Source organism: Plectropomus leopardus, chromosome 3 (assembly GCF_026936395.1).
Source record: "Plectropomus leopardus strain MGB_pleo_1.0 chromosome 3, ASM2693639v1, whole genome shotgun sequence".
Taxonomy (NCBI): Eukaryota; Metazoa; Chordata; class Actinopteri; order Perciformes; family Serranidae; genus Plectropomus; species Plectropomus leopardus.
Window position 1 is genome coordinate 3,249,970 of NC_142178.1, and position 20,162 is coordinate 3,270,131.

Sequence of the window (20,162 nt, forward strand, 5' to 3'; positions counted from 1 at the left end):
AAATGACACTGAATGGATACCAGCTGAATCAGATAATAGATTTAAACAGAGCACAACTATAGTGGTATCACTTCATATTGTATAATATCCTCCAATAAGTCTTAAGATACTTTAACACTCACAGAAACGTATAATTTAAGGAAACAAGATTTTTTCAGGCATATTCAAAGGAGACATAATTTTGATATAATATTAAAAATACTGGGGAGAGAGAGGAATGAGTCTGATTAGGATATTCTTTGATGCATTTAAGGGAAATATAAGGAATAAAATGATCTTCAGGATTTATTCTTCACATCTGAAAAGATCTCGTCATAGTGTAAGTGAAATCGTAAGTAAGTGATGATGATGGTTAAACATCTGCAATCTACCACTTCAACATCTGTGAAGGGGATTCATCTGATAAAAAAAAATTTCTGAATATAACTTAAAAAAACCCCAACCTAAACCATCAGTACTGAAGAATGTGTGGTAATATGTCTGCTGGGTATTTTTATATTTTGTCCTAAAACTTCCTCTCACTAGGTAGACATGGCCACAGAGGTCAGTTCAATAATCTGCTTAGAACTTGATTTAATTTCAGTGTTACCTGGAAAGTGTGCTAACTGAACTGATAAAGCAGAATCAATATTAATTACAAATATTAATTGCTAATATAAGTAAGAGTGTCAAACAACCTCTGAATGGATAGAGGATAAATACTGGAAAAATCTTTTTTGAAATTAGAATTTTGTTTCATGCATTTAATTAGTTCCCCATGATGACTATCTTGTTTTGTAAAAGAGAAACAATATAAAAATATAATATATTACAAGCCAAAGAAACACACACAGATATTTTTCAAAACATGAAAAACTGCTGAAATGCAGGTAATACAGATTAACTATGAAGGGCACTGTAAAATTAGCTGGCGTGGGCAATATGATATATGATGTCGCTACTGCATATTCCAAAATTGAAAATGAATAAATAAATCACTTGATCCATCAACCACATAAATGCAAGGAAAAAAACAAGTAGTTTCAAAACACAGTAATAGTTTTTATTTAGAAAAGCCAGCATGCCACTCGAGACTGGATATTGATCAGCTGTGTGATGTCTCTAAGCCCCCCTGTGAAGTCGACTACAGAAACGCATGTTGACTTGAGAAAAAAAAGTAATAATCACAGAGAATCATGACAGGATGAGTATGAATGTCATCTCTGTGCTTCTGGAGGCACATTTTAACAAGACACAGAGATGGGGGTTGCTATTGATGTTATTTACTGTATGACAACAAAAGAGAAATGAAAATAGAAAAAGAGTATCTCACAGAAATAATAATCTTTTATTTGCAATCATTTGTTCATTCTTATTACAAACTGATTTTGAATTAACTAAATCTGATAGAGAAATCATCTTAAGAAGTTTAACACAGATGAGTTCATTCTATCCATACATCTTCTGTTCACCGAAAACAACCAGCACACACTTGAAGCACTATGCAAAGCCTTTAAGCATTAGACGCTAGGAACAATGAAAAACGCCACAGCTGAGGATCAACACAGGACAAACAACAAAATGATCAGAAAGCCATCAGAGTATGTGGATGATCTACCATATTTTTTACAAGACAAAAACAGAGACATAAGCAATACAGAAAAATGCTGCATCAAATAAACTTTAAACTCCTTGACTTTGCAAAGCAGAAACACACCCGTAATGTTACTGAAGCACTGTAAGACTAAACCTGTGTCAACACAATAACAGCACTTTGAAACTTCTTACATGGTATGGAGAAGCTCTCCGTAATTTCAGAGAGCCAAACTAAAACTCTCCATTGTGTTGATAAGCAGCTGCAAACGGTGCAAACAGCAGATATGACTCTATATGCAGCCATGTACTGTAGCTTCACATATCAGCATGTAACCTCAAAGTAAAGGTCCATACCTGAAGTGCACTGCCTGACAGGCCTCATAGAGATCATGTAACTTAACCAGCAGCTAACCCATTAACTCACCGCAGCAGTGGTCATGCCTGAACCTGTACCAGTTTTGTCACTCTGGACAACAGTGTCTCTAAGACCCCTTAAAGGAATACATTACCCAAAAAATGATCATTTGTAAATCAGTAAGTTATAAGAATTCATGGGAAAAAAAATTATTGCATGCCTCCACGGAAATGTTGTGATGTTACCAAATTTTTATTAAATTTTTTAAATTAATTCAGAGCCAGTTGCAATGAAATTTTGTTCCCTGTACACTGTTGTGTAGATTTGGAATGACAAAGTTGATCTATCTATCTATGATTTTTTTCACACAAAAAAAGGTACTGGAGAGTAGGTTTGAAGTCCCTATGAGTTTGGTATTTAACAATAAAGGGAGAAATGTGTGTTACGGCTGGATGAATGACACTTGGTTTATACTGAATGGGTTGTTTAAGTTTGTAAACTGATGGTTTGACATCATGGTTGATGGTTTGGTTTGGTTTGTTTTTTGTTTTGCTGTTGTTACACGTGGACCCCAACCAACCAAACCAGTAGCCACTCTGACACTGCCTGCCCTCTTATGCTGTCTTGCCGTTCTGTATTTAATGGCCGATTGTGGAAAGGGGCGACAGAGTTGTCTCGTCTCTAAGGCGTGGACAGATGTAGTAACAGCGCTTAAACGAGGTCTGTGTAAAACGAAAATCCAGAGAGACATGACCACGGGCATGGCCAGTGTGACGTTTTAGCAATGTGTTATGAGTGCGACCCACTTCTGGAAATTTAAAAATGAGCTGTTAGCGGATGACTCAAAGAAGAACAGTGAGCATAAATGTCCGCATATTGGGAAAACATTTAGAACCAGGAGCTCCTTTCCCTCCGAGCAGAGGACAAGTTTAGCTGCCATATAATAGAGACAGTAAATGATCGTTATTGACATGTTAATGCCATAGTTATTGTTTAGAAAGCACAGCTGAGAGAAGCCGCAGTGATAGCATATAAAAGTGACTGATGACCAGCTGAATAGCAGTATAAGTGTATTATATATTAATTGTTTAGGTGAACAAAGTAATCATAGCAATTACTAATAAAGAAAAACAAAACAGTGCTAGAGAAATCTTGGCTAATTTTAGTCATAAAATATGCTTAAATCCACAATGCTGTTGTTAGCCGTCACGCCTCTTTTATTCTGCAAAGCCTCAATGCAAGTTTTTAATCACACTGAGCAGAATGATGCTGCTGTTGTTTGCTTCTGTGTTAAAATCCAAAGGAGGCATAAAGAAGAGACCCCGAGTGCCTCTATACGACCATCTCTGCTAATATGTGTGCTGCTTTTTGCAAAGGCATGAAAAAAAACTCCATGGAACTCAAGGTAACACAGCATGACTAACTGATACACTAAAGGTCATTTTGTGGGTAAGCATTTCTTTAAATGCAGTGAGGTCAGAACTCACTGAGAAATAGACCAAAGAGAACCAAAACTGCAGCCCTCACTGCTCATGAGTTTGTCATGTCACCTCTGAGCATCTGCAAGGTGAGCATGATGGTGGTTAAGCTGATCAGAACGCACTGACCAACCACTGATGTCTTCCTGTGGCGCCACATCAGGAAACGAGCCACTGTGAACTAATGTGACCAGCGTGCTTCAGCAAACAAACTTTTTATCACCCAACGAATAACCAACCCCTGTGCACATCCAGCTGCCCTCCTGCTGCCTCACAGAGAGCCAACAGAGCATCCTGATGGCTTTAATGTGCCAAGCATATTATGTGAAATTATTGCATTATATTTCTATGGGGCACACCATGCAAGCACGACATCCCGGGTCCAAATTTGGCCAAGGACCATAGCTGCATGTCATCTTTCTCTTTTTGTCCCTTATTATTTTCTGGGGTAACCCTTTGAAACCTGGGTTGACCTCGCACCTCTTGTGCTGCTTTAAGACGCTTTTAACATTTTTTTTTTTAACCTTTGGACACTGAATAAATTAGGCAGATTTCGTTTGAAAACATGGTAAAAATGTCTCTCAAATTGCAAATGATTAGTTGATTTATAACATTATTTTTGAAAAAGCTAGGGGAAAATGTTGAGTATTTGTAAGTATCATAATTATGTTAACAAAATTAATTGATAAAATTATTTTAACTTTTAAGCACTTTTTAGGGTTATTTTGGTCTTTTCCTATTTTTTTATTTTTAAATTTGTTTTTTAAGTTTTTATTTATCTTTTTAGCAGGTGGGGTAGGTGCAATTCTTTCTGCACTTTTTACTAGTTTCTTGCTGATTTTCAATTCTTAAATTGCTCATTGCCTTCTTCTTATGGTTGACAGAAATCAATCCAATTTTCCCAGGTTTCAAAGGGTTAAGGTCCACTAATAACAGCAAAATGCCATAAAATAATCGAAAGAAAAAGAAAAAAAAAACTTTCAGCACACGAAAATCAAGTCAATATGACTTTTCTTCTCATCCGCATTTAAGAGTTGAGGATACAGGGCTTGGTGATCGAAACAATATATTCACTTATCCAGATAAACAAAATATTGTCTGTAAGACACACTGCATGTGCACAGCGGACAGCCAATCCAGCACAGAAACATATCCATTTCTAATCAATTAAATTTCAATCTAGAAATGTACAGCCCCTGTAAAAAAGGGTTAGTTGAGTTAGCTCAACCAACCACATGCTGTTGTTTTGTTGTCGAAAGTTGGATAGGTCTGTAAGTTGAGTAAGAAATGAGTCATATTCTGATGATATGAAATCAATATCTTGATAAAAATGTTTGCCACGCTGCCCAGCCCTATAACCTTATGATCCACACCCCAAAACAAATATTCATTTTCACATGCAGACTGCATATGAAAACACTTCACTGACTGGAGAGTGACATCATTCCTTCACTCCTTTGTCCAGTCACAATACAGGAGACACACCTGCACACACAGGCTGCACACTGAGTGTACACGGCGTCATCTGTGTGCTGTACTCCTAGTGAAGGAGGGAGACCAATTCTCTGAAAATTGAAACCAACACAAAAAAAAGCCTGTGACCACTATTCGCAGCTTCATCCCATCAGACAGCTGGCTGAATTGGACTGACAGCCCAAGTGACCTTTAAATTGTGACTTGCTGTATTTATATCTGTTTCAATTAAGTTTAATGGGAAAAAAAAACAAAGAACAGGCAGCATGGCAGATCATTAATTCTGCTCATCTTTCGCCATCAAACAGCATTATGTGTTTTTCTTCTGCATACAAGATAATATTGCATTCAAAACACACATTTAGCTTGTTTTAAGTGCTTATAAAGTGATTGAGACCTATATCTTCATCCTAATCACTTGGCATGCAGGCCGTGGACTTAAAAACACAAGAAATTATTGTTTCTCTTGTGATTTCTCTCTTTCTCTTCTATTTCATTTTTTGGTTGCATAACCACAAATTCTGCAGCTGTAAATAACAACTAGCATAGCTAACGACAAACAGCTAAGGACTTAGCCGTTAACTCTTCACATCCATCTCAGACGTGATGCTTTCAAGCTGTCTGCAGACAGGTTATCCCAGACTGGGCAGAAACACTGTAAGTGTCAATGGCAGGGGTAATCATTGTTTGACCTGACCTGTTACAACTGCACAAAAGGCCTTTCAGTTGCAACAGTACAGGCAACACTTAGGAACTGTTCATTATTTATGAGAGAAGGGGTGTGTGAAAAACAGGAGGCAGAAGATAGAGTTTTGATTCATCTTCAAAAGGTCTTGTTTTGTATTTATTTTGAAAACTTTTAGAACCCCAAACACGCAAGTGAGTTTGAAACAGTGATGTATAAAGAGACTTGGATAAAGCTGCTGAGTGGGTCAAATGACTGAATACTGGTTTAGCGCTCTGCTAACTTGAATAAGGATAAAAATGATATAATGTTGCTGCTCTCTAAACTTTCAAAATGTTATCGCACCAAATCGATCAAATTCTGATAGTGAAAAGTCATTTCACGACACTCAAACAAATGCATCCACTCATTTACAGACATCTCTTTGCCGACGTAAGTAAATGGGAAAAGTCTTTTTGGGGCCACAAGGCATCATGTGACTGTAATAGTTTGGCCACTAGAAAATTGGCTTCATTGTCTAGCACACTTCCTGGGAGACTGCAAGGCTGGGCAAAAGAGGGTGGGACCAGCTCAGGTGTTCTTTAGGTGCACTTATTTTAGCTTCCTTAGGTGCGCTCACCTGTCTAAACTTTTAGGGCAGACACAAATTGATGGTGACCAATACAAAATGGAGTGTTTTCACAGAGAAAGTATTTACTGCTGTTTATCAGTCTTTTTTGTTCTGTGACAGTGCACCAGCTATTGAGCCTCTCAGTAAGTGCGCACCAGGCTGCACTGTGTTATACACCAATGCTGTGACGTCATTTGAAACCGTGACTTCTCTTTTAAGCCTCCTTGGGGACCTGGTTTGAAAGGCAAGCTTTCTTTGTAAAATCTCCAAAATCACACCATTTATCACAGCCACAAACTGTGAAATATGATTGTTTATGGTGGAGAGAGGGTCATGCACTTTCCCCCAGTCATTTAGGGAAGCTCAGGGAAAAATATTAGTAGCTCAGGGGAGGGTCATGATATTGGAAAAATTAAGTCACACCCCGCCCACCCCTATTCTCGGAAATAAAGAACAGTCCCTTATCAAAACTGTTAGCAGAATGGCTAACTGGTCAGCCTCTTGAAGTGAAAAATAAAGATTGGCTTTATATGTTTAACAAGCAAAGTATTCTCTTCCATCATTAATGACAGTGATTAGAACAAAGTGCTGACTGTGTGTGTGCATATGCCTCGTGTGTGCATACGCTCCTCAAGCCTGCAGCTTGCACAAAGTGACGGACGAGCCGCTTGAGAAGATCCAGAAAGCTGGATACACAGCTTCAGCGAAGGGGAACACAAAGGTGTGGAAGGGATATGCCCTGTCTGCCACGTTATAGAACGTAGCGGTGCCCTCCTCACAATCCAACAGCACACCTATGCGCTTTGGATTGGGATTGACCAGCATGGTCTCACTACTGTTGTGCCAAGCTGACAGCTTGACGTTAAACCACTCGACACACCAGGACTGGCCGTTGCGGCCCAGTCGACTGGTGGGACCTTTGCGGTCAATGCTGCTGTAGGCCAAGCCTACACCAATGAAATTGTTGCTGCTCAGTCGGACCTCCCAGTAGTGGCGGCCTCTAGAGAAGCCCTTGGTGGCGAGCACCTGGGAGCAGACAGCAAAGCGTTCAGGGCAGTCGGGGTAGTCCGTGTGCTCATCGGACACAGATGCCTTCGTGAAGCCCTCACTCAGTATGATGCGTTTGTGGGCCGTCTTTGGATCCATAGTGAGCACTGTACCGTCTAGTAGGAACAAAACAGATGAATAAATAAATTAATTTAAAAAACATAAGAAATAAAAACATCCAGATTTGCTCCTACCACATGAGGACAGATATCTGCTGCACTCGTACACTTACATTTCAGAAGTTCAGTTCTTTTTTCAGCAGATGTTATGCTTGGGGGAATGTCTTCTGTTTCTGCAACAGAAGACGAGAAAGAAATTGGACATCAGGCTCAGGGATAACAAATAAAAGCTTAAAAAAGGGGAGACCTAAATCACTAAATCACTTTAGTCCATTTACAGAAGCTAACATTACATGTGAAAAAAAGTTTTACAAGCCACAAATTCTGATAAATTGCCTCCAGCGATGTCACTTCAGTCATCCCGGGATTCCACCAGCAGCATGTCCAGAGCGTTACGGCTGCGGCGCTGTTTTGCTCCGTCCTCCAAGCGCCTCTATATCCCACTAAGAGCGTCTGTTCAGCGTTTCAGAAGCAGAGCGTTCTGCCAGCTGATACTGTAGACCCTATGAGATTGCTTATTTCTTAATTTTCCCTTGATTTTGTGGTCATTATACCTTGATTTTAGTGATTCAACCATGGCGATTGTTTGGGCTGCAGCCTGCAGTCCAGCCACAGAAAAATAGATCAAAGATTTTCTGCCATTTTTCAGTCAAAAAAAAAAAACTCATCTTGATAGCTATAAAGATCAATAAAAATAAATCCAGTTACACATAAAAAAAGATATTAGATTTGTGGCTGTGATTTAGTTAAATATCAATCTTATTAATTATACAGATGGATCAATAATAATTTTAATCATTAACGAAATAGATATGAGGTAGATACGATTTTAATCGCGGTTTTGTGAACAATACAGTGCTTTTGTTAATTATGATTCAATTTTGGCTGTTTCATGTACAGTGACTGTTATCAGGAGCATTAATTTTCCTGCTGGACAGCGTTTCGAGGGCTGCTGGACGGAGAAGCAGCAGATGCGGCCGATGTAAGGTTTTAGTAAAGTTAAACATGATCCCACGCCTCTGCAAGGCCTTTTAAATTTGAAAATTCACCGGAGAAAATGCTGCTTGACTTCCTGCCTGGTACGATCTGCTGTGTGCGGTTGACGTAGTTGCTGTCTGTGTCCGTCAAAAATAGACTCGCTGCACATTTCACGCAGAGCAAAGTGGCAAGCTGCAATAACAAGCATTGACTAGAACGCCCGTGATCGGCTCCAGAGGCCGTGCTGTGGCTGTAACGTGCCGCTGACAGACTCTGTGGAAGTTAGGGGGCCAGTACAGAAGCATGAAAACATCTTTGGGTGCTGAGTGGGTTGTGAGTGATGTAGGTGGCAGGTTTTGCAAAGGAAGAAGAGAGTGGGGGAAATACCTCTGATGAATCCACTCTGACATTTTTAAACTTTCCATCAAGAGCCTGTCAATACTAACGTGGTTGAGTGCTCTTTTGAGCGCATGGTGTCTACCTGGTTTCTCGTTGGAGTCAGTTTCAGGAGGTTGGGTTTGCTGCTTTTTCTTTTTAGGTTTGTTTTTCCCACCTATGTCCAGGAGGTTTTCCATTGAATGGGCTTTGTTCATTTTGTCTTCTGTGGCTTGAGCAGGTTTTTGTTCTGATGATAAAAAACACAGCACGTTTGATAAGTAACTGCAGTGATAGTTCTGAAGAGCTGTTCAGTGTTATGAGACAGGCAGCTGCAAATTTGAGTTAATTTGAATTGAAAATTTTTAATTTGATTAATTTAAAACAGTTCTCACACCCAACAATGATCAGTTATAGGCAGTAACACATTACACAGAGTCTACACAGTCTCAGTGTAACACATAAGAGTTCAATAGCACCAAAACTACAGCTTCCAAAATGACCATTCGGGTGAATCATCACTACATTTACTGAACAATACCACCCTTCTGAAGGTAGGATTTGTTATATTGGTGCAGTGGTTGAAGTATTCAGATACCTTACATAAGGGAAAGTACTAATACTACCGATTGAAAATACTGCTATAAGTAAAAGTCCTGCTCTGAAACCCCAAGCCACCAAATTATAAAAAACATTAAAAATGTAATTAGAAAAAAGATAAAATACCCCAAACTTTAACAACTGAGAAAATATAGAATAAAACACCACTTAATTACCATAAATAATAAAATATAATAAAATTATATTTGAAATTATAAAAAAAAAACAACACACGCCCCATAACATTATTTTTTTTTTAAAAAAAGAGTTAAATGACTTAAAATCAAAGTAGTTGGTAGTGGGGTGCCTGGTGGCTCAGTGGATAGAGCAGCGCCCCATATGCAGACATTCATACATCGCCCCCCCCCTCTCCCCCTTTCACTCTCAAACTGTCCTATCCATTAAAAAGGCAATAAAAGCCCCCAAAAAATCTTTAAAAAAATAAAAATAAAAAAAATGAAAAAAATTTGTTGCTAATTAATTTTCTGTGAACTGACTTATCACTGCAACTTAAAACATATTTTATAAACTAATTTTTTATACAAAAATCCTCATCTGCAACATAACCAAAGCTGTCAGACAAATGTAGCAAAATAAAAAGTACACTATTTTTCCTCTGAAATTGAGTGGGGTAAAAGTAATAATGTAGCATGAAAGTAAAACTCACGTTAAGTACAAGTACCTCAAATTCATACTTAAGTAAAATGCTTGAGTAAATTTACTTAGCTACATAACACCACTGTACTGGTGTTAATGAAGATGCAAATATTATATTTTAATAATTTACCAATGCTTCACTGTGACAGGTCTTCTTCGGGGAATTGTACGATTTAATGTATTAGAATGCATTCGTTTCAGCTAGATGTATACTGGCAACTAAGTGTTATCTATTAGTCAGATAAAAAACTAGACATTTCTTACTTTGAGGTGTCTTCTTTGGGCCTGCTTTGGGTTGAGGACCTGGACCTGTCCATTGTTGCTCTGAGACAACAAAAGAAAAGACATTGAACTCTTGAGCCGTTAATTGTCATGAGTCAGTTTTGTTTTTACACATATCATAACGTGTAAGTGTTGGATAGATGAACATGAACATACCAGATGTCTGGTACGTTTCAGGGCTGAAAGGTGTAAATCCCCCAAAAGCCCCTAAGAACATGTCAGATAGAGTGTTGTTTTAACAGCGTAATCCACATGATTTATGCCAAATCCTACCCCACCACACATCACAACACCAATTTGAGGAATAGTTTCAGTTTGGGCAAGAATTAGTCATTGTTTTGATTTGATTTTTTGATTTGTTTCCACCAATTCCACCATTAACCAACTCACCCAAAATACCAGTGTTAATATCTGCAATAAAATCCGACATACTTGGTTTCACAAAACTTTCTCAATCCATCTTTAACTGTAATGTTTCCCACTTATTAAAAGGAAACTGACTACTGGAGACAACTTTTTTAATTTGGTCCAGTATTGAGAGGAGACTGCTGCAGTGCAATCTAATTATGCTGTCAGTTTAATGCTTAAATGCTTAAAGTGTTTGTTTTTGCCACTGACAGGCTCACATTGTTATTTGTGTGTCTAACAACATAACATACATTCCACTAGACTGTCTGTTGCTGTGACATAATGCCTGTCCCATTTCCCAGTTTGTACGTCCTCAATTCCTTTCCTCACCTCCTCGCCTCATGTCTTGGTCCCGCCCACAGGAGATGCCAACAGAGGAGGTGAGGAAAAGACGTGATGAGGAATTACAACAGGCATCTGACAAAATGAGACATCCTTACCTCTAAGCGCCATTTTAAAGTGATGTCAATTATATATGATGCAGGACACAGTTGCACCACCTGTCCACTGTTTTGTTATGGCCAGTGCACGGTATAATTGTAGTGATGATGATGATGATGATGATGATGATGATGATGATGATGATGATTGTATTTGAAGTATTGATGATGATGATTGGGTGACAGTAACAGTACATATAGTATTGTAATATTGATGATGAGAGAGTGACAGTAATAGTACATATTGTATTGTAGTATTGATGATGTTAATTGGAGAGTGACAATAATAGTACAAATAGTATTGCAGTATTGATAATGATGTTGATGTGAGAATGACAGTAGCAGTACATATTGCATAGTAATACTGATGATGTTAATTGGAGAGTGACAGCTCAAAAAAAAAAAAAAACACACTTGGTCGGGGCTGATTTTGACAAAGTGGACAACTCCGTAAGACTTCACAATAAGACTTATCCTTGAATGAAATGTTCCACACACACAGCGAAAAGCTTGTTAAAACAATTCATTTCTCACTTCTGATAACAATCTGAGTGGCAAAAACAAGCAATTCCAGTGGATGGAAACTGACGGTGCTCAATTGCCTGTTGGGATTACACTGCAGCGTGATTCCCTGCTGCAGCACTGTCTCTTAGAACTGGAAAAATTTCAAATAATTTTGTCTCCAGTAGTTTTCCTTTAACGTAACGAAAGGTCAGCTGTATGTTTATCTGTTACTTACTAGGGTTTCGTCCTGCCATAAATCGAGGTCCTGGTGGATACTGGGGTCCCTGGTAGCCTGCAGGTGGCGGGGGGCCGTGGTAGCCTGCAGATGGCAGGGGGCCGTGGTAGCCTGCAGGTGGCCTCATAAAACCATGAGCTGGCTGGAATAATGGTGGGACGGGTGGACGACCTGGACTGTGAGACCTTGGAGGCTTTTTCTGCTTTGGAGGCTTGTTTACTTCGGAAACAGAGAAGGTGAGAAGAAATTTTGTTTGAGTTGTGTGCTAAAAAAAGTTGATCAAATTGATTGTTGCATTTGTTCACAACTTCACAGACTCAGTATGTACAAACACCCACACATTAACTAGCAAAATTCTACATCTTTAGCATTTTTTTCTGTCACTCCAAAGCTGTGCAGACATGTGTGTATGTTTTTCATTCGCATGGGCAGATATTTTATTAAAGGTTGTATATGTAAAGATGAACATACCAGATTCTGGCTGGGATCCAGTACTTCCAGAACTTGCAGGTGCGGAGCCAGAAGCTGCTTTATGATCTGTGCATGATAAATAGACTGCATTTATACCCTTTTTCTATTACTACAACGTCACGTTGAGTCAAACAAGGCAGTGTCGATTTGTCTTGCCAATATCAGTGAGGGGGCCGTCAACATGGCAACAGTTCTGGCATGATCCAGAGGTTTTAGCAAACTACAGACAAGGATTTTCCGTCAGGATTCAGAGTTCATCATAGTACAGAGACTAGTAAAAATTACTAATGAGTTTTTGATTGCCTCTGATAGAGGTCTGGTCTCTGTATTAATCCTACAAGATCTCAGTGCTGCATTTGACACCAATGACCATCAAATCTTACTGCACAGACTGGAAAACTTTATTGGCATTAAAGGATCAGCATTGAGCTGGTTTAAAAATCATACTTATCACATCATTCCCAGTTTGTTCATATCAATGATCAGTCCTCCCTGCATACTAAGGTCTGCTTCAGAGTACCACAAGGTTCTGTGCTTGGACCAGTCCTTTTCATTTTATATATGCTTACGCTAGGCAATATTATTAGAAATCACTCTGTAATTGTCATTTACGACATCTATAGCACGTCTGTCCGTACTGGAAGATGGATCCCTCCTCGGTCGCTCTTCGTTAGGTTTCGACCATTTTTTTCCCCTGCCTTACAGTGTCTTTTTTTGGAGAGTTTTTCCTTAGTCGATGTGAGGGTCTAAGGGCAGAAGGATGTTGAATGCTGTAAAGCACTCTGAGGCAAACTGTATTTTGTGATGATGGGCTTTATAAAAAATTGAATGAAACATTAAGCTTTTGTTGCATTTGGCCTTTCATTCATACAACAACAAGGCTTTAAGGGCCTTAAATTGCATCTGTACGACACTTCATGATGCAAAGGAATACACACAATTAAAAAGAACAAAAAAAAAAGTTTGTCGTTGTTCCCATCAGCTACCACCACATATACACTCCATTTCTGTGGGAAACACTGACGAGTGTGTGTGTTGCAAGACTCACACTCACCTCTGTCTGTGCAGGAAACCAGTGAGAAAGATGTTTTTAAAAATCTCCGTTCAGTTCTCAGCTATTTTGTAGCTTTTAACTGAATTATTTCTCTCCTGCTACCTGTTTGCAGTTTAGATATGTACTTTACAGTTTCATGTTCCCATGCAGCCGTACAATGCAGAGTTGTGTTTAGTGACTGCTTCACAATAAAAGCTTTTACATAACTAAATAACATGGGACTTTTATTGTGAAGAATCTATAAGAAATTAAATGTGTCATCAAGCTGCTTTTAAGCATTATTACTGAAGACAAGCCACCATAAGTTAAAGACACACCATCAAGCGGTAAATTGTGATGCAAATCTATGCTGAGCTGGGCTGACGTGCCCAGTCAAGCTAAATCAAGCCAAGCCAGCACATGAAATGGAAATAGGGTATTAGTGAACCACCTGTTTGAGCTGCTGAGCCACCCCTAAAGATCAGTCCCAATAACCCGCCAATGCAAAAATTAATAAGTCACCAACTGATTTATCTCCCTCATGACATAAACTCACCAACAATATCAGTTGTAAGTTCTGCAAGAAATTGGACATAATTCATTTCACCTCCAAATTCTGTCTCCAAATGTGAAATCTCTCACTCAAAATGTATCTGCAAAGTTACCTGGTTTAAGCATGGGTAGTCTGGCCTCGACAGGCTGTTTGAGGATCTCCGTTAGATACTCCTTCAGGGCCGCAGCAAAGCTCTGTGTTGCTGTCACCTTCTTGGAGTCCAGGGTGAGTCGAGGGCAGTAAGGGTCATAGTTCATGTTTGATGGCAGCTCAAATAAAGACTATGGGTAGAGGAACACAATGTTTTTTTCTTGATGAAAAGTGTTTACATTCAAGACAATGAAGATAAAGCTATGCTATTTTATACCATGGATCAAATCTGTCATAAATATCAGTGGAAGGAAGTAAGAATGACGTTGCCAGATTGCATAGTTATGTTTGAAACGTAGCAGTAAAAAAACATCTGGCCTGTTTCTTTTTGCTCATCCCATCCCCTGATATGAACTGTGCAGTTAGACAAGAGAACCAAAATGCTACCTCATTTCTGGGGTTTTAGACCCACTCCTGCAGCACTGGAAACAGATACTTTGCAGACAGATGATCCCAGTTGTCTCACCTGTAGGAAGGCCAGAGTATGAGTCTGACTCAGAAGAGTGTGGATGTCTTCTTTAGCTTTGTTCATATTATCAACGTTCTCAGTGAGCTTCTTGGCAAGACTCTTGAGTCTGGCCTGACCACTCTCCAGCTCATGGTCCACTGTATTCAGAGCAGCACGCTCCTCTTGGGCTAACATGTCGCGCATGTGCTGATACTCCGCTGTCAAAGCTGCCTTCTTGTTGGTCGCTGAGTCCTGAGGTAGAATCATGGGAGGATAGATAGATCAGTCGGTAAAAAGACAGGTAAATACAGGGCAAGCAGCTGAAATACACGGAACATGGATTTGTCACATAATGCAGACACAGCTACATGGACTCCATCTTTCCAGCATGCACTTTCTGCCAGCTTGAATGTGTGTATATTGACTTTTACCAAGTGGTAATGTTATGGTTATGGAGGGTTTGGAAGTGTAGGCTATGTTAATGACTGGTACTGAATTAACTGTGAGGGCCCGCATTAATATTACACACACTTCTATCGCACAAAATGCGCTTTTCAAAATCAAGCTATAAGCATATATTATGCAATAATATGATTTTTTTTTTACTTTCATTAAGTTTATTTTTTTTAACCAATTATTTTAATTAATTTGTTAATTAATTTTTTATTTTCAAATTATTTTCAATATGCTATCTGCTGTAGATGTTTTTCTTTTTTATCTTGGGCTGCAACAACAAATCAATAAAGTTGATTATAATCAATTATTAAATGTGCTGGCAACGTATAAAATTATTGATTCGTTGTGTCGCGTAATTCCCATGTGTCGAGTAATTCCATCACTCGCTGTGTGACAGTGCACCTAGTGGAAATTGCATGTATTTTCTCCATATGCCAAATATGGTTAAAAAAATGTGGAAAGGTGGAAAATAGTAAAAATGACAAATTCCAAGGCAAAAGCCCAGAATGACACCCAGAAATAATACAATGCATGTTTTTATGCTTTGATGGCTGTGGGATCAAAAATGTCAGTTTGAAATGGGTTTCGAAGGCGCATTTTTCTGCTTAACAGTATAAATGTAACAATTTAGTTTCTACCGTGTATTTTACACTAATTTGAAACAAAAATAAACAATATTGACAAAGTGTATGCCATATGCATGAACACAGCCAAAATTTTCAAAACATGAAGAATGAAAAGTGCATAAAATGTGCCAAATAGTCCTTAAGGGTTAATTAACTGGATTGTTTTAACAATATGATGCATTGATTTTATTCATTTATTTTAATGTGAAATGTAAAAAAACACACAATTTTTAAACACTTTTTCCCCCCACACAGTTCTGTATAGTTTATAACTGTTTGAGAGTGGCAGAGCCACATGTAGAGAAAAATAAATAGACAGCTTTGTAAATGTAACATTGAGAAGCACAGTGCCTGTGCGGTGCCTGTGGGCATGCATGGCTTCCATGTTTAGTGTTGCAGCTTCAGTTCATTGTAATTGACATGCTGTGCAGCGGCCATGCTGCAGAAGATGCTGCAGTGTCTCATTTAATTTACAGCAATACCCTACCATACCAAAACTCAGGTTTATTGATAGCAAATGAAGAGCAATCATTTCAGTATTTTTCTTTGTTAAAGCTTCTTTCCAAGCAGTGTTTTTTAATTTCTAATATTTATTACTAATAATACTAATAAAACAAACATTAAGGCTTACCTTCAGTTTGTTCTGCGTGTTACTCAGTTGAGATAAAACATCCTCATTCTTTGTAATCTTCCCATCCAGCATGTCCAACTTGCTTCTCAGGTTGGACTACAAACAGAAAACCTGTCACTTTTAGTGAACCACACAGTTGTACAGTCTTAGGTCCTGCTCTGCTACGTCTGCCAACAATTTTACCTGGAACTACTTTCTACCAAACAAGTAGTCCCTATAGTGCATGTTGAGGGCACAGTTTGTAAATTTAGTAATACAGACACTTTAGGCAGATTTCCATTACAGATTTGCGCAAAACAAAATGTAAATGATGAGAAAACACAATTGCGAGATGACTGTGTTTCCACTAAGTGATGTTCTTTAACTTCTCCTCTGGTGATAACGTTCCAAGAAGCATGGTGATGGATGCTCAAAACATTAGCAGCTTTATTTCTATTGCAGCCACCACACTAGCTATCATTATTTCCAATCCAAGGCCACGTATGCCTGTTATGGAGTGATAATGGAACAAATATGTGTAGTAGAGGCCAGCAGCCAACTGGTGTATAAATAATGCTGTTGTGGAGCCTCGAATTCGGCATTTGGGCTATTGCCATCTCAGTGTTTTTGGAGCCAAAAGGGACCATATTTGAATGAGAGGCTGGAGCTGTGAGGAGCGAGGGCTGGATCTGACTCACTGCAGTGACTGGAAGCAATGACTCACAGGAGCAGCCCCGCCCTTAAATACCATATGTGCAACTTTGGACATTGATCAGATGTAAAAGGGTGAGTTATAAATAAAGGATTCACCCGCCCAAAACAGTTTTTTGCAGCAGGCTGTAAACAACTTTGTTTTTGCTGTAAAGTTGGACGTTATAACATGGGGGTTAATGGGGATCAGAGTTGCCAGATTGAGGATCAAAATTATCGTATTTTGAGAAAAATGATCAGTCACAATCACAAGAATGAATAGGTTAAATGTATTATTTTAGTAAGCAAGAATTTAAACGACTTGCTGACACATCTACAAATTTACCCATTGCTTCAGAGAGAAGCTATTTCTCAATCTACACAGCTCAGCCCACAGCAGCCGAGTGTTTACAAAAACAAACGGCAGTGGCGTGTGCTCCATGAACGTGACCCAAATATGGCCTCTACCAAACGGGATTGGCTGTCGGGAGATCACGTGAGAGGTGACGCGTAAACAAAGATGTAGGAGCCAGGAAAGCAGTTAAAATGAGATGGCCATACTAAACTAAGTGCTTATTGTAAGCGTCACAACGGTCAAATTATCCTACATTACCGCCGTTTTGGAATTACTGATCGGACATCATACAGAGGGCAAAACTATCGTACAAATACAATAATTATTGTACATCTAGCAACACTGATGTGGAGCAACTGGCTTCTGTAGCCAGCCTCAAGTGGCCAATTAGAGGAACAGCAGTTTGGGCACTTTTCATTTTTCAGCCCCCAAATTTGCCACCTGCTGCCAATTTAGAACAAGCAAAGAAAAACTTGGGAAACAGCTAGCCTGGCTCTGTGCTAATCCAACAAACCTCTAACGCTTACCAATTAACACATGATACCTTGTTATTTATGACAGAAATGACAGAAAATGCAGTGACAGTCCACATACACACACACACACACACACACACACACACACACACACACACCTCTTTCTGGTTCCTCTGCTCCTCAGGAGACATGAAGGAGCAGCCTTTGTGGAGCTGCTGGAGGCAGAGGCTGCAGATGGGTCGGCCATGTTGGCTGCAGAACAGCTCCATCAGCTTGTGGTGGTCCGGGCACATCCGCTCCGACAGGTCGCCCACAGGTGCACTCAGCTGGTGGAGACGAAATGTGGGGTTTTCCCGGTGAGGTCGCAGGTGCTCGTCACAGAAAGAGGCCATGCAGGTGAGGCAGGTCTGGGACGCTTCAGCTTCCATACAGGTGTCACAGCGAATGACATCCTGCTGTCTCTGGTCTTTGGTCTCCTGTGCCCCCCTGCCGGCCTCGCCCCTGCTCGTCCTCATGTTGAAGGTCTCCACCACGGTGCTGAGGACCGTGTTTTTCTTCAGCTCCGGTTTGGTGGAGAAGTGGGTCCGACACTGAGGACAGCTGTACGAGTCCTTCCAGGTGGCCAGGAGGCAGTCCTGGCAGAAGTTGTGTCCGCAGGGGATGGTCACCGGACAGTCAAAGGTGCTCAGACAGATGCTGCAGGTCAGCTCATCCTCCAGACTCACCAGAGAAAACGGACTCTGGTCCACGTCGGCCATCATGTAACCCGGGATGACGCTGAGAGGGAGAAACGAAACTTAACTTGCCAGGTGCAGGAAAGCGAAAGTAAAGTAATATCGCTTTGTTTCGCTCACAAAGCAGTATTTAGTCTTAATTTAGACGGCTCTCCGTTAGTTAGGCGCATTTTGTTCGCAAAATAACGTTTAACAAAACTGTCAGTGATAAATGGCACATATGTGAAGACGGGGTTTAAACATTAGCGCGACGCATGGTTCGACATCCATTTACACAAATAAAAACTGACGAACAGACATCTCAGAAAGAAAAATACTTTGATATTTTCTGAATTAAATTTCTCACAGTACCTTAAAGTCCTCGGGTGGACAGTAAAAGCAGGATAACTCACTCCGACTCGGTGACGCACTGCAGTGTAGATCTTGTGCTGTTAAGTGTGCGGGTCAGCGGCACAGCCTCTATATAAATGATTAGGAGTGTGCGCGTGACTGACACACGCCCTCTCGCGCACGCGCTTTCACGTTCTCTCAGTTTTAGTTTTTAGCATTTGAATGTACAGATGTTTGTGGCTTTTTTTGGCATGACGTTACCAAACCAAAACAAAAAGTGAAATATTACATACATAATACTCTTCACAATAGAATAGCAATTTTAGGCTTAATAAGAACACGAAATTAAATAAAAGAGGGGAAAGTATCTTCCATGGAATTATTTCTTGCCTTGTGAAATTAATATATTCTCCTGCCAGCTCTACTCTAGTGCATTTTTCCCTCAGAAGGATTTACGTTTGTCAGTGTCTTTGGGCATTTTTAGGCTATTGTTTGTTTCTTGTTTTATTTTGAAGGTCACTCTTCTCGTGTGTCATGTCTTGTTTTACTTCCTACCTTTGTCTGGTTCCCGCCTGTGCACACCTGTTTTGTATCAGTCTTGCAGTCTTTTAATTCCCCGGGTCTGCACACCTGACTTGTAGGCTGTTATTCTTATTTGTTAGCCATCATTCTCTCTCTTTCTTTTACCTGTTCTACTGTTAAAAGGATAGTCAGTATTTTTGGAAGTGGGATAACATACTTATTCATAGTTGATGTGTTGCATATAGCAGATGGTGGCCGGCTCGCTACCAGTTTGGACATACAGGTAGGAGTACTGGCATGTAAGCAAGGCAATGTAGCAGTGGCGAAAGGTAGTTACAACAGGCCCCAGTGCACATTCTATGAGGGACCCTAGTGCACACTTTGGTGCACACATTGTTTTGTCACATGATCAAACAGAGACTTGACATTTGATAACATCAGCATGCATACTGCTCAGCGATCACAGCTGCATATCAATATGATGAAAAATCCATAGAAAATAAGAAATTTATTTGTTTTAATCCATTGTTTGTTTTCATTGTGTATGTAGAATAAGCAATATATTGTGTTGTTTCTACAGACTATGGGTTTGCTTTTTTTGAGGGGAACATACAGTAAGTGGCTACATATGCACATGTAGTGGATGATGAGGACAACTCCTGATAAGAAGATATTCAAATGCCTACCCAAAACTGAAACTTCTTTTGGAGATTCCTTAGATGACCCTCGGGGTCAGCTAATGGACCTAACTGCTCTTTTGAACTTATGACTCTGGGCAGCAGAACTCAATTACGACAGTTTTTACTGCCCGAACGCCAGTTTGAGTTAACTTACGACTCATTTGGGGCAGCATCTAATTGGAATCTAATTTATCCATATCCTAATTA

General features: G+C 39.6%; 1 protein-coding gene across 4 annotated transcripts; it reads right to left on the reverse strand.

Annotated features, from left to right (window-relative positions):
• Window positions 1–1,308: 1,308 nt before the first annotated feature.
• trim25 (tripartite motif containing 25) lies at window positions 1,309–18,926 on the reverse strand. Of its 4 annotated transcripts, XM_088075345.1 has the most exons (14): window positions 18,775–18,926; window positions 17,848–18,466; window positions 16,190–16,285; window positions 14,495–14,728; window positions 13,991–14,159; window positions 13,882–13,902; window positions 12,293–12,358; window positions 11,822–12,040; window positions 10,625–10,645; window positions 10,391–10,441; window positions 10,217–10,276; window positions 8,802–8,945; window positions 7,456–7,515; window positions 1,309–7,339 (listed from the first exon to the last, which is right to left on the reverse strand). In XM_088075345.1, the coding sequence occupies exons 2-14, from the start codon at window positions 18,448–18,450 to the stop codon at window positions 6,807–6,809; spliced, it is 2,277 nt and encodes a 758-aa protein (XP_087931471.1). In that variant the 5' UTR covers window positions 18,451–18,466; window positions 18,775–18,926; the 3' UTR covers window positions 1,309–6,806. The 4 variants fall into 4 exon arrangements, with proteins under 4 accessions (XP_087931471.1, XP_087931472.1, XP_042340917.2 ...); XM_088075346.1 differs by lacking the exon at window positions 13,882–13,902; XM_042484983.2 differs by lacking the exon at window positions 10,625–10,645.
• Window positions 18,927–20,162: the final 1,236 nt, after the last annotated feature.